The sequence below is a fragment of the Podarcis pityusensis genome (assembly GCF_964106645.2).
Source record: "Podarcis pityusensis genome assembly, chromosome: 16".
NCBI lineage: Eukaryota > Metazoa > Chordata > Lepidosauria > Squamata > Lacertidae > Podarcis > Podarcis pityusensis.
Genome location: NC_138041.1, coordinates 2,987,256 through 3,001,953, shown reverse-complemented (window position 1 = coordinate 3,001,953; position 14,698 = coordinate 2,987,256). Strand labels below are relative to the sequence as shown.

The window sequence follows — 14,698 nt, the reverse complement described above, 5'->3', positions numbered from 1 at the left end:
TCAGATCTTAATCTTACTCCTTTCTGTCTCTCTGCCTCCACCCCACAAAGCAGGGCAAATTTCCCTCTGTTCCCCACCAACACCGTCCCAAGATTCCAGCAGACAGAGTCCCCTCTAGCACAAGACACCCGCTTAGGACCATCCAATTAGCTCTGTTCTGCCATTTTGCCGTGTCTCCAAAGGCCACGGAGAACGGCAAGATGGCAGCCGACGAGGAACCTGACCCCATTAGGGGACTTTCCGGAATTTTGGCTTTTTATGGAGAGTGGTGGGCCGAACCCTGCTCTCAGGTTGTCATATTCCACCCCTCCTGCCTCTCTGGAGGAGGCAGTTGGCTCCTATAAATTGTGGTCAGGGAAGATTCCCCCCTTTTCTTAACCTCTGCCCCGAACTCTGTTTTGGTCTTAAAGATAACCCTCGTGTTATTCTACCTTTCCCCCTGCCTTGGGCTTTAAAATAATAATAATAATAATAATAATAATAATAATAATAATAATAATAATAATATTTATACCCCGCCCATCTGGCTGAGTTTCCCCAGCCACTCTGGGGGGCTCCCAATCAAGTGTTAAAAACAATACAGCATTAAATATTATGGGGGCTTTGACTCTCTTTGGCTTCCCCCCATCTTAAAACCCCGGGTTGTAGCCACGATAATCCACTCAAGAAAGTTCTTTAAAGAATGTTGCAGTCACGGGAGCGGTGGAAGCAGAAAACGACCCTCCTTTTTTGGGTGGGTGGGTCTGTCGTGTCTGGTGGTTTGAAATGACCGGGATGATCGTCCTCGCTCGCCACCCCCGTCGAGAAGCCGCCCTGTGGAGCCCATCACTGGGGGGGTCCGGCCTCCACACGGCCTTGGCCACGAGTCCCACCCCACGATGCTTTATTTTTTAGCAACTAGAAATACAGAGACACACACACACACGCACGCACCAACGACGACGACAAAAAGAAAGAAAGCAAACACACGGGAAGAACCCACGACGACAATAAAGAACGATGACGAGAAAAGAAAAGGTAGAGGCCTTTTTTTGGAAGCTGGGGATTCTCATGGACAAAAACAGCCCGGCCGGCCAAGCACAACAACACATCGGGATGAGAGATTCCGCGGGCAGCAACGGTTGCCGTGGAACAGCCAATCGGGAATCTCCGGGATGGATGGATGGATGGCAGTGGTACCCAATAGGTTCGCAGAAGGGAGTGATGAAAAATAGGGGGTTGGGGGGGGAGAAAAAGAGATTCATGCAGCAGGTCAAAGAGATGGAGACGGTGTAGGGCGGTGGTTCAGGCAGGCAAGGCAGTCCAATGGGGGTCAGGATGGGGAAGAGAACCATGAGTATTGAGGGGGTGGGTGAATTGTGAGCACAGCCCACAGGGTGTTTTTTTTTGGGGGGGGAAGGGATGGGGGAGAGAATCACCTTTGCCAAACAAGAGCGTTGACTTGTGTCTGTTCCCTTTGCCCCAAACTAATGTATGCAATTTGGGGGGTGGCACGAACTCGTGGAATATGACGCAACCCCCCCTTTTTCTGCTGTTCTCAGTCCTGTGCTCCAAATCACTAAGGTAGGTTGGAAGCCCTGCTTTCAACACCCTTGTTTGTGATGAGAACAGCTCCTGACCCGTTTCACCGGGCACCGTATTTTTCGCTCTATAAGACGCATTTTTCCCCCTCCTGAAAAGTAAGGGGAATTGTGTCTGCGTCTTATGGAGCGAATGCAGGCTGCGCGGCTATCCCAGAAGCCAGAACAGCGAGAGGGATCACTGCGCAGTGCTCCCTCTCGCTGTTCTAGCTTCTGGCTTAGCCCCTCAGTCCCTTCCCCCACCTCCCGGAAAAGCCCCCAAGAGCCGCGCTCCCTTTAAAGAGCCGCATGGAGCATGTGTGCAGCTCTTGGGGAAAAGCTTGCAAGTGCCGCACACACGTTCCACGCGGCTCTGCTCAGCGCTCCCTTTAAAGAATCCCCCCCCTGCATTCCCCCTCTAAAAAATAGGTGCGTCTTATGGTCAGGTGTGTCTTATGGCGCGAAAAACACGGTCATCAAATCAGCACTATGTACCTAAACGGGTGGGCAAGGGAATCCAGTCTTGGCCTGCCTTGGGTGTATGCACCCAAGTTGGTCTCCAAAGTGGTTTTCTTCAGACCACACCTGTCTGCCATCCAGCTGATGTCACTGTGGGCAATACGCTGGCAAATCAGATCCCTGCAGCTGGCAGGATTGGACCCTGTTTGCCAGTTGGTGAGCAGAATGTTCCTGTTCAGTTTGTAGGCGGCCAAAATACAGTGTGCAGTTTCTTTGCTTCCAAGAATAGCTCTGTGCTATTCTTCACAGTCCCAACATAACACTTCAAAATGCAGCGTCTTGTAATGTCACTGCAATTAACCAAACAATTTAACCCCTGTGTTGCAAACAAGAGTCAGTAATATCCAAAGGAACACGATGACCAAATACAATGATACGATATCAATATACACTCTTTATATAGTATGAAATATATGAAATCACATAAACAGAAAACTTATGAATCTCTGAAAGTCACAAAATATGCACTCTTAATGGATTTCATATATTTCATATTATATAAAGAGTGTATATTGATATCGTTTCGTTGTATTTGGTCACCCTGTTGCCTTGGATGTCACTGCGATTGACAGCTGTGTGGCTCCACCTTCCTTTCCAATTTACACGCCCCGGGGTGGGAAGATTGGGATCTGGTCCGGCGGACCAGTTTACAGGTACAAAACGTGTGTCGAGTGTGCCTGAGACCCCATGTAGCAAAGGTGGAAGGTGGGGGGGGGAAGAGAGAGAGACAGGATCAGGGAGTGGGTGGGAGAGGAAAGGAAAACTTTTAAATAATTTTTTTAACATTCGCCCACAGAACAAAAAGCACAAACCAATTGCACAGAGCCACCAGCCAAATGCGTCTGAGAGATTAAGAAACAACCGTACAGACAGGCAAAAAGAAAAGAAAAAGAAAAGGAACAACACACAGCACAGGCAAGAAAATCATAGAAAAGAACAGGCCACAGCGATATGGTGACAGCGGTAGAAAAGGTGACCGAAACCAAATACAGGTAAATTGGAGGGTGAGGCAGTGTTCTCAGGTGGGGCAGCTTGGAGTATTAAGGGATGGAAGGGGCAGAGGTGGCGCCCAGTTCAAAATCGAATTGAGACTCTCTTTTTGGAGTTTGGGGGCAGAGACGGGGGGACGTGTGGGGGCAGGGGCCCGTGTGTGTGTGTGTGTGTGTGTGTGTGTGTGTGGTGGAGGGGGGGCTTGCTGTGCAGGGGGAGGCATGGGAAGGGGGGGAAAGGAGGGAGGGGGAGATAAGTTCACCAAACGAAAACTACGTTCCAGAAACTCACGGCACATCCAGTAAACGCTAAACCACGCAGACGTCATGCAAAAAGAGTGCAGCTCGGATCACATGACGTTTTTGTTTGTTTGTTCTTTCCAAATAATAAATAATAATAAAGATATAACAATCACTTTTCTTTTTGTTCATTCCAGAGGATGCAACTTACAAGGGGGGGCGGAGCTACGTCTCTCGCGACAGGCGAAGGGGTTGGCTTAGCAACAGAGTCGTCTCAAGATATGATTGCAACACCCTGTCGGAGGGAGGGAGGGGGGAGGGAGGGGGTGGGCGTGGTTTTGAGCAGCAAAGAAAAAAAACGGGAATTTGGTTTTCTTTTTGTTTGTTTTTGTGTGTGTGCGTGCGCGCATGGAAAAACGAACGGTTCTTTAAATTTGTTTTTTTTGCAACTTCACCGATAAGAAAAGGGTTTTCTAAAAAATAAAATAAAAAGGACACTTAGTCAAACGACACTGCTTACTGACACATGGAAAGAAGACACGAGACAGGGGGGTTTTCGACTCTGGTCACTTGTAAACTCCCAGCATGCATTGGGAAGAAAATGGACGGATTGTGTTGTCACAACTTTCCTTTTTTAAGAAAAAATGTCCCTTGATTCTTTTAGGACAGGTGTGGGGGAACCAGTCCCAGTCACTGCAAGGGAGATTAGACTCCCCCCCCCGTTGGCTTAAAAAACCCCCAAAGCACAACCCACAACTGACAACGGTCCTTAAGTGAGACTGGTGGCGAGGCACAATCTGATATGACAAATTATACAGATCCACTATTTAAAAAATAACGTTCATCTCCATTCCACCTTTCCCAATTTCATCAAGCTGCCTGGCAAACAGATCTACAAATGTTTTTAATCTTCGTTTGTTCCCTTAAAACAAACAAAACGAAAAAATGATCCCCACCTGTCCAAACTCATTTCTGACAGTATTCTGAAACTCAACCACATCTTCTCCCCAAAAGGCAGGGCTGAGATGGTGAAATATATATATATATAATGCTTTTCCGGCTGATCAGCTGGAGATGCTCCTTACTTCCCCTGGGCAACTAGACCGACATGGTTTGCAATCCAGCTTACCAAATCCTCTGTTGAACTTTTTGCCAACTCCTTGGGTTAAAAAGAATGAATTTGTAACACTCCAGAATGGAAAGGGGCCCTAACTGATGGAGGGTGGGAGGTTGGAGGAGACAACATCCCAGAACTGACTCCTGAAATTTAAACATACCAGGAGGAGAAAACACACGCGCTCACAAGATTTCCTTGATTTGAAAACAGCCGCCCAGAAGGGTCACCTAGGGTGATGCCGTACACAAGAGGGCAACCCCCACCACACCTGACAAAGAAGCGTCACACCCGGAGAGATTTATCTGTAGGTGGGGAAATGCGAACGAAAGCAAAGGCATGGTGTGACAGGTTATAATAATAATAATTTTTTATTTGTACCCCGCCCATCTGGCTGGGTTTCCCCAGCCACTCTGGGCGGCTTCCAACAAAGATTAAAAATACACTAAAATGTCACACATTAAAAACTTCCCTGAACAAGGCTGCCTTCAGATGTCTTCTAAATGTCAGGTAGTTGTTTATTTCCTTGACATCTGATGGGAGGGTATTCCACAGGGTGGGCGCCACCACCGAGAAGGCCCTCTGCCTGGTTCCCTGTAACTTGGCTTCTTGCAATGAGGGAACCGCCAGAAGACCCTCGGAGCTGGGCCTCAGCGTCCAGGCAGAATGATGGGGATGGATGTCATACCACACCTAGACACTAGTGAATCCTGTCCTCTCTCCCCCATCCCTCCTCACATGCAGGTCTCCATTGAGCCTCCGACCTAAAATACACAGCCACAACGGCTGGGATCGGACTGTCCAATTGCTCTTGACACATTTAGAGGAGGCTGCACATGGTCTCTCTGTTGGGGCGCTGACTTGAGCCCCAGGTTACGGCTGCCCAATGGTGATATAATGTGACGCAACGTGACATCATGGCATCACGGCACTTCCGGGGCCTGGCAGGGTCTCTGACGTTGTCTGGTAGAAACCAGAGGTCGCGTCACAGCCCTGCACTGTGGGTGCTAAGCACCCACGATTCTTTTGTGTGTGTGGGTGCCCTGTCGCCCTGGGACCCCTAGACCTGGTGCCTATGTCTCTTTGAATGCCCAGACCAGGGACTCGTGCAGAAACACAGCAGCAGCAACAGGCCCAGCGGCCTCAGAGGACTGAGCTGACATTCTCTTTTCCGAAAATTGCAAACCTTTGCAAAGGTGCAGAGCTCAGCCACAGCGAGGCGAAAAGAAGTATCACCAGAGGCGTTCTGGGTAAATAAAATGGCTCTGGTGGCAGCCTCCTCAGCGCTGTTAGCTGTTTCTGCTGCTGCCCCCCCGTGCCCCCACACTTGTCCAGGCCCCCTCACTTCCAAATGCAAGAGCACAAATGCTTAATCTGAGATCTTGCCAGCTCTGCTCTGCTAAGGCTGGCTGAACGTCACCGTACTCTCATCGTATTTAGAACTGGGTTGAGCACAGATTTAAATATTGCCTTCTCTGCCCCCTCCACCTCGAAACATCTACCACCCCCCCAAAAAATATATGACCAGGACTGTGTCGCCCCCTAGTGGCTGGGAGGACACTGTGCAGAATAATGTCGGCCAGAACACACAGCACAGCGAAGGGGCAATCTCCAATGGCCCCCAACCTCAGGTGTTGCTGGACTCCAACTCCCAACAGCCCCAGCGGCCAGCGTGGCCCCAATGTGCAGGGATGGTGATGGAAGTTGTAGCCCAGCCGTCTCTGGAGGGTCGCCGGTTCCTCTCCCCAGGCCTTGGTGCTCTCCTGCGGACTCTGGCAAAACCCCCACTCCCCCAGCCAAAACTTGACAGCGGGTTGCAATCTGGGCTTGCCGCAACTGGTGCAATTGTGTAAAGAGAGATATTTTGCATTTTGAGCTCTCTGGGTCTGTCGGGTGCTGTACGGGGCCCCCCCACCAAGGCCTGGCATCAACATGTCCCTCAAAGAACGGGCAGAAGTACTCTGCCAGGAAGGCGTTGGAGTCAATGGGCCAGGAGTTAAGGAAAACAAGATTTTACGCTGTGATTTCCCTCTCGGATCCTTGCTACCGGCCCATCAATGCATTTTGAGGGACTTCCGGGGTGCAGGGGTCCGGCGTTGTGGCGCTGCGGTGCCCTCCCTCCAACCCTCGGCAGACGAACAATGCCCGATATACCTGTCTGCCCCAGCGGTGTATCCTAAGCTCCCTCGCTTTGGAAGGGGGGGCACCCACCTGATGGGCAGCCGGTTCAGTAGGGCCGGTTGGCATCTTTAGGCCTCTTGAGCTGGACTTTGAGGCGTTTCATCCCAATCTGGAAACCGTTCATGGCCTGGATGGCAGCTTGAGCGCTGGCAGGATTGTCAAAACTTACGAATCCTGCAAAAGGCGGAGGGAAAATGGACAAGGAGAAGGGAGGATGGGGTGGGCGAGGGCCTGCTGTGACCTCACAGCATGCAGACGGAGACCGTCCCCCCCCCCTCCGTAGAACCCACCCCTTGCTTGGTTTGGTTTCTAAAGCAAAGGTTTAAGTTGATAGTCCCTATGAGGGAGGTGGAGAAGGCACGCTGGGGGGATGTTTCTCTCTCTGCGTGCCGTGTGCGAGAAGGCCGCTGGTTTTTAGCCTCTGCGGATTGTGGTCCCCCATGATTTGGGGGGACCCTGTTCTCTTCCCCCAGAACCCCACTGGGCTATCCCTACCGAAACATTTGCTCTGATTGGTGGCCCGGTCCACAAAGACTTTGGCGGAGATGACGTTTCCGAAGGGGAGGAACATCTGCAAGATCTCAGAGTCTGTGAACTCCTGCGGCAGGTGGTAGATGAAGATGTTACAGCCCTCGGGACCTGGGAGAGGACGGCCATGTTTCGGGATAAAGGAAGGTGGGAGGGAGGGAGGAGAGAGAGAGAGAGAATTGCTCGTTGAGAACATGCTGGAACACAGAGGGAGCTGGCTGTGCAATCCCCATCCCCCGTAACATTTAGATGGAAGGAGGTACAGGGTTATAAAGAGCAGGACTAGCCGCCTGAGAAACAGTTTCTATCCAAATGCGATTTTGGTTTTAAACGCAGTGTAAGGAGTCTCTGGGACACGGGTGGCACTGTGGGTTAAACCACAGAGCCTAGGACTTGCTGATCAGAAGGTTGGCGGTTCGAATCCGCACGCCGGGGTGAAATCCTGTTGCTCGGTCCCTGCTCCTGCCAACCTACCATTTTAAAAGCACATCAAAGTGCAAATAGATAAATAGGTACCACTCTGGCGGGAAGGTAAACGGTGTTTCCATGCTCTGCTCTGGTTCGCCAGAAGTGGCTTAGTCATGCTGGCCACATGACCCAGAAGCTGTACCCCGGCTCTCTCGGCCAGTAAAGCGAGATGAGCGCCGCAACCCCAGAGTTGGCCACGACTGGACCTAATGGTCAGGGGTCCCTTTACCTTTACCTAAGGACTCTCTATGGGAGTATATTGTATTTAATTATCGGGTACCAGAGTTTTTAGGGGGCTAACCAGGCTGGGATAGCTGGGATAGCAGGCTTATTGATTTTTGAATGTCTGATGTAGATTTTTTCAGTTTCGTTGTTCTGTATGAGACAATGACAATGAAGATTATCGTATCGAAAGCGAGACATTGCCGGTGCCTCAGGAGCTCCGCAGAGGAAGAGACGGACCGGATTCCAGAATGTTCCAATGGAAATAATGTCTACAAGTCAACGGCAGCTGTGGGGTGGGTGGGGAAAGGGGCTTGGTGACCCACCTACCTTCCCGCTGCTGCTGCTGCTGCTGTTGTGGAGGCGGCTGCTGGGCGATGATAGTGGCTGGCTGTTGTGGGAAGGCCGGGCTGACCAGTCCGTAGGCGGCAGGGTAGGCGGCTGTGGGGGCAAGCGGGGCAGAGTGAAGCCTAAGCTCCTCACATTGGCCGAGCAACGGGCAGAGAGAGAGCGACAGGCCTGCAGTGTTGCCCGACCCGCGGAAGAACACGTTGCGGGCACTGCCCAGGCAGAAAGGCTTAAGGCACAGAGCGGGCACCGTGCCCTTCTAGGAATGGACAAAACCACCAGCGTTCCTAATCTTGTGCATTTCTGAACCATTTTTTTGCTTGCCAGCATTTTATCCTAAGGTACACATTTTTACATACAGGTATCCTTAACACACATTTTTTAAAAACCAGCAGTTTACCCCACTCTTGGGAGAATTTCTGCATGTGGTTTTCACCAATACATGCATATACTGTATTTTTCCGTGTATAAGGCTAGGTTTCCCCCCTAAAAAATAATGTGAAAAATTAGGGGGGAGCGTCTTATACATAGATATCTCTCCCTCCATTTTCTTAAATCTGAGTCCCCCAAAATAGGGGGCATCTTATACATGGGGGCGTCTTATAGATGGGTAAATACAGTATATATTTTTTTAAAACGCGCACTTTCCTCTATTGTGCTTTTTTTGTGTTTGGGGAACTGCATGGTAAAATTTGAAGCGATGCAAACTTTGAAGGACAGCTGTGTTTCAGTTCCCATCATTATTCCAAGAAGTAGGCATGAGGGAGCTTCGCGAACCAAACCAAATTCCTCCCTCCTCTATGGACCCTTCCCAGATCTCGCTGGACCACAAACCCCGCAGTTCCTGAGCGCCACTAGCCTGTGGAGTGCCAGAGACATTCCCCATCCCCGACGTAATAGATGCGGCATTCTGGGAAAGCCAATGAGCCAACATCCCTGGCGACATCTTGGCCATAGAGCAGGGACCAGGTCTCTGGTGTTGCCTGGGCAACGAGGCCTTGGCAAAAGGAGTCCTATCGGCCCAGAATCCTATAGATCCCCATTCTCCACCCCCTACCTGTATAGTGCTGCATCCCGGCGTACGCCTGCTGCAATGGGTCCACGGGGGCTGCTGGGCTCTGTGCTGTGTCAGGGGGCGAAGAGGAAAGAGTGCGCATTTATGAGACGATAATGGCCTGCTTCACACACAGAAAGCAAAACAAAATCTCCAAGTCGGCATGCCAGTCCTGAATAAGTGGGTGCACTCTTCCCACCTTGGATCAAATCTATGCTTCCAGGTGCCATAAGAAAGCTGCAGAGATAGCGCAGGATAGTGCACACCCTAGAAATGATCTCTTTCAGCTTCTGCCTTCTGGAAAGAAGGTACATGGTTTGATGTATTACAGTATGTCTGATGTATTACAGTATTTTAATATTTTGTTCTAAGCAGCCCAGAGTGGCCGGGGAAGCCTAGCCAGATGGGTGGGGTATAAATAATAAATTATTATTATTACTATTATAAAGACCAGGACTAGCCGCCTGAGAAACAGTGTTTATCCAAATGCGATTTTGGTTTTAAACGCAGTGTAAGGTAGTCTCTGTGGGAGTATATTGTATTTAATTATGGGGTAATCAGAGTTTTTAGGGGGCTGGGATAGCAGGCTTGTTGGTTTTTGAATGTCTGATGTAGTTTTTTTCAATTTCATTGTTCTGTATGGGACACTGACAATAAAGATTATTGTATTGTATCGTATTGTACGGTTTTTTAAAGCTGCGGTTTAGCGTTGCGTCGGAATCCAACCATCCTTCTCTTGGGCTGCCTGGTCCCAGGCTCTATATCTGGGGCAGGGAGCCACACTCTGCAGAAACGAGCAGTGCCGTCTGGGGCACAACTCGAGGCTTCTTAGGCAAACCATGGTTAAAGCAAACGGCAGCTGAGTGTTACGTGTACCGTATTTTTCGCCCCATAGGACGCACTTTTCCCCCTCCAAAAATGAAGGGGAAATGTGTGTGCGTCCTATGGGGCGAATGCAGGCTTTCGCTGAAGCCTGGAGAGCGAGGGGGGTTGGTGCGCACCGACCCCTCTCGCTCTCCAGGCTTCAGGAAGCTATCCGCTAGCCGTGGGAGACCCAGCTCTCCCATGGCTAGCGGCGAACTTGCCTGTACCCAGAAGCTTGGGGCGCGCTGAGCTCAGCACGCCCCAAGCTTCGGGATTAGCACAGCGCACCGGGGTGTGTGTGTAATTTTTTTCCCTTTATTTCCCCCCCAAAAAACTAGGTGCGTCCTATGGGCCGGTGTGTCCTATGGGGTGAAAAATACGGTAAACACAGCCAATGCTATTTCAGATTCCTCAAGCTCCGGCAGCCATCAGATCTGGAGCCCAGGTAACCCTCAAGTAGGACATGAAGCAATTTCCCTCCTCGCTTGTCTGCCCACAGAGCAGAATCCTGCTCCTGTACATGGAGGCTCCATCACTAGATACTCTCACAGCTAATAAGCGTACCAGAGGAGCCCTGGTGAGTCAGGTGAAAGGTCTACAACTTAGAGCAGCGGTTCTCAACCTGTGGGTTGGCAAGCCCTAGGCTCTGTAGTTTAACCCACAGCGCCACCCGCGTCCCTAATATAGGATTACAGTGGGGCATTTGGGGTTGTGTGTGTGTGTGTGTGTGTGTGTGTGTGTGTGGAGATCTAGGTGGTCTCTAGGACTTGGGTGTCCAGGAAAGAAAGACCGAAAAACGGGGGCCGAGGTTTGTGTGATCAGAGGGAGACGGAGACCCTGGGAAGCCTCAGATACCTGGGTATGGGTGGACGCCATTTGTGTAAATGGCCTCGGAGGCCGGCTGCCCCGTGCTCTGCGTGGGAACGGGGCTGTAGCCGTTGACGCTGAGGGTGGCCGGGATGGCAGACACTGGCGTGGCGGCAATGGCAGGTGGCGTGCTGGTCCCTGTGGGAAGAAGGCAGTGGAAGGTTGGCGGGGCACCAAAAACCTCACCAGGCCTCCGTGGTGGAGCCGCTCATGTCCATAAACCCCATAGCTCTGCCCTTCTTGAAGTCACACATGTGCCAAAGTTTACTCCTCTATGCAGCTCAGGCTGTCAGATCCATGTGCAAAGACTCAGTGGGAATAAACGGTGCCAGGCCTTGCATAATACATCGTGCGTATTTTTGGCTGCTTTGCACCATCTATTCCGGCTAGAATTTCGCCACTGCTCACCAAGTTTCAAGGGTGTCATAAGGACCGGAAGTTGGATTTGAAAAAAGAACAAACAGGGAGCCCCTCATATTTTGGACTCTGGCTGAATTGCACCCAGGTCTCTTCTCACAGCCCCATCTTAAGATGAGCTCTGACTTCCCCCCATTTGAACTTTCCTTCTTAATAGCAAGAAGGTTGTGAGTGCATATGGGGGAGGTTTGAGCAGGAAGTCAGGGGAACTGAATTCCCTTGCCTTTTAAAAATCAAATACCATATTTTTCGCTCTATAAGACGCACTTTTCCCCTCCTAAAAAGTAAGGGGGGATGTGTGTGCGTCTTATGGAGCGAATGCAGGCTGCGCAGCTATCCCAGAAGCCAGAACAGTGAAAGGGAGCGCCGCGCTGTTCTAGCTTCTGGCTTAGGGGCGAAGCCTCTTCACGCCACGGGGAGCCTTCATCCCGCTGCCCTGAGGAGGCTTCGCGGGGCTACCCCTGGCTTTGCAGGAGGTGGGGGAAGGGACAGAGGGGCTGCCCTCTGTCCCTTCCCCCACCTCCCAGAAAAGCCCGCAAGAGCCGCGCTCCCTTTAAAGAGCCGCACGGAGCATGTGTGCAGCTCTTGGGGGCTTTTCCCCGAGGAGGGAGAAGGGCAGCCCGTCGGGTAAAAGCCTGCAAGCGCCACACACACGCTCCACGCGGCTCGTGAAAGAAGCGCTGAGCAGAGCCTGGGATGCATATAGGCTCTGCTCAGCACTCCCTTTAAAGAATATTTTTTTTCTTGCTTTCCCCCTCTAAAAACTAGGTGCGTCTTATGGTCAGGTTGTGTCTTATGGAGCGAAAAATACGGTAATTAATATATTTTTTTGTCTGGGGGGCTGGAATGGCTATACCAAATATTCCACCTATATCTGTAATCGGTAAAGTTGTGGCCATTTCCAATACAGATCATTGTCTGCTTGAGTTAATCACGCCTTAAATTTAGCCACTGCCCGGGGGAGTGGCACTGTGACTTGGACCGCAACAAACAAACAAACAAACAAACAAACAAGGAAACAAACAAACTTCTTGGTGAATCCCCCCTACCTTTCCCCCCCAGGAAAAGACCACACATATTGGGAGTGGGAAACATCTCAGACTCCTTCCAGAAAACCCTGGTTGGTCACAGTGCCAATCGTGCGTCTGTGTGCGCCCTGAGGAAGGATGAGCCCCCCTCCATTTCCTGGCTGGGCCTCCTTGGCCCCCCAACCTTACCTGAGGAGGTTGTGATGGGGGTGATGGGGGTGGCAATGAGGCCGTTGGGGTTGATGGTGGCCATCTGCTGCATCTGGACGGCGGCCATCGTCGCCATGGGGTTGAGGTAGGCGGAGTGCGTGGCAACAAGAGCTGCCTGTTGCTGCATTAGCTGAGGGCGGAAAAGCGGGGAAAGGGGGCAGGAGACAGACAGAGGGGGGTCAATAACAACAACAATAACAATTTATTATTTATACCCCACACATCTGGCTGGGTTTCTCCAGCCACTCTAGGTGGCTTCCAACAGAATATTAAAATACAGTAGTCCGTCAAACATTAAAAGCTTCACTAAACAGGGCTGCCTTCAGATGTCTTCTAAAAGTCTGGTAGTTGTTGTTCTCTTTGACATCTGGTGGGAGGGCATTCCACAGGGCGGGTGCCACCACCGAGAAGGCCCTCTGCCTGGTTCCATGTAGCTTTGCTTCTCGCAGTGAGGGAACCGCCAGAAGCCTCTCAGCGCCGGACTTCAGTGTCCGGGCAGAACGATGGGGGTGGAGACGCTCCTTCAGATATACATAAATATAAAGCACCATGGACGTCCACAGAGTCTGTCCCTACAGCCCCATCAGCATCCTGTTATGTGACTGTCCTACATCTCCTTCCCAGCAGGGGCCAGAGTATTGTCTCGTCAGAGTGGCGCATGCTCTGGTTATCTCTCGCTTGGACTACTGCAATGCGCTCTATGTGGGGCTACCTTTGAAGGTGACCTGGAAACTACAACTAATCCAGAACGCGGCAGCTAGACGGGTGACAGGGAGTGGCTGCAGAGACCACATAACACCTGTCCTGAAAGAAATACATTGGCTTCCAGGACGTTTCTGGGCACAATTCAAAGTGTTGGTGCTGACCTTAAGAGCCCTAAACGGCGTCGGCCCAGTACAGTCATACCTCGGGTTACAGACGCTTCAGGTTGCGCGTTTTCGGGTTGCACACCGTGCCGAACATGGAAGTACCGGAATGGGTTATGAACACTAAATCGGGTTATGAACACTAGTGCATGAACACTAAATCGCGCTTCGCACATGCGCATAAGCGTAAAATCGCAACCCGTGCGTGCGCAGACGTGGCATTGCGGGTTGCGAACGTGCCTCCCGCACGGATCACTTTCGCAACCCGAGCATCCACTGTATACCTGAAGGAGCATCTCCACCCCCACCGTTCTGCCCGGACACTGAGGTCCAGCTCTGAGGGCCTTCTGGCGGTTTCCTCCCTCCGAGAAGTGAGGTTACAGGGAACCAGGCAGAGGGCCTTCTCAGTGGTGGCGCTCACCCTGTAGAACGTCCTCCCGTCAGATGCCAAGGCTTCATCCCCCCCCCAAAAAAGGCCAACAACTTTAGCTTTCCACCCCTCCCTTCACTTCCAGACTTTTTATACTGGGAGTAGATCACAGTCTCTTGTAAGTTGGACATGCCTGCTCTAGGCTGAAAACTCTGCTTCCTCCTTCCTCCTTCCCTTTCTCTGGAGGAGTGCTCGAAACAGGCTTCGTGCGAAGGCAAATCATTATTATTTTGGTGATGGCCACCTCAAAAAAGATCCGCCCTCATCCTGTTTTCAGCAGACTCCCAACAAAGCAAGAGACGGAAAGCTTGTTTTTATTGCATTTTGTTGTTGTTTAGTCGTTTAGTCATGTCCGCCTCTTTGTGACCCCCTGGACCAGAGCACGCCAGGCACTCCTGTCTTCCACTGCCTCCCGCAGTTTGGTCAAACTCATGTTCGTAGCTTCGAGAACACTGTCCCACCATCTCGACCTCTGTCGTCCCCTTCTCCTTGTAGCCTCCATCTTTCCCAACATCAGGGTCTTTTCCAGGGAGTCTTCTCTTCTCATGAGGTGGCCAAAGTCTTGGAGCCTCAGCTTCAGGACCTGTCCTTCCAGTGAGCACTCAGGGCTGATTTCCTTCAGAATGGAGAGGTTTGATCTTCTTGCAGTCCATGGGACTCTCAAGAGTCTCCTCCAGCACCAGAATTCAAAAGCATCCATTCTTCGGTGATCAGCCATCTTTATGGTCCAGCTCTCACTTCCATCCATCACTACTGGGGAAACCAGAGCTTGAACTATACGGACCTTTGTCGAC

The 14,698-nt window shown here is 51.1% G+C and overlaps 1 protein-coding gene across 3 annotated transcripts in view; it reads right to left on the bottom strand.

Moving 5' to 3' along the window:
* Nucleotides 1–14,698, bottom strand: part of CELF3 (CUGBP Elav-like family member 3) — an 86,495-nt gene that overhangs the window by 2,485 nt on the left and 69,312 nt on the right. For 2 of the 3 annotated variants that reach the window (XM_080986056.1, XM_080986057.1), the window contains exons 7-12: nt 12,588–12,738; nt 10,942–11,091; nt 9,226–9,291; nt 8,151–8,261; nt 7,098–7,241; nt 6,633–6,776 (exon numbers count right to left, since the gene is read on the bottom strand). In XM_080986056.1, the coding sequence (XP_080842182.1) occupies nt 6,649–6,776; nt 7,098–7,241; nt 8,151–8,261; nt 9,226–9,291; nt 10,942–11,091; nt 12,588–12,738 (750 nt within the window). In that variant the 3' untranslated portion in view covers nt 6,633–6,648. Of the gene's footprint in view, nt 1–3,518; nt 3,603–6,632; nt 6,777–7,097; nt 7,242–8,150; nt 8,262–9,225; nt 9,292–10,941; nt 11,092–12,587; nt 12,739–14,698 lie in introns of all 3 variants that reach the window. The other variant, XR_013980566.1, reaches the window with a different exon arrangement.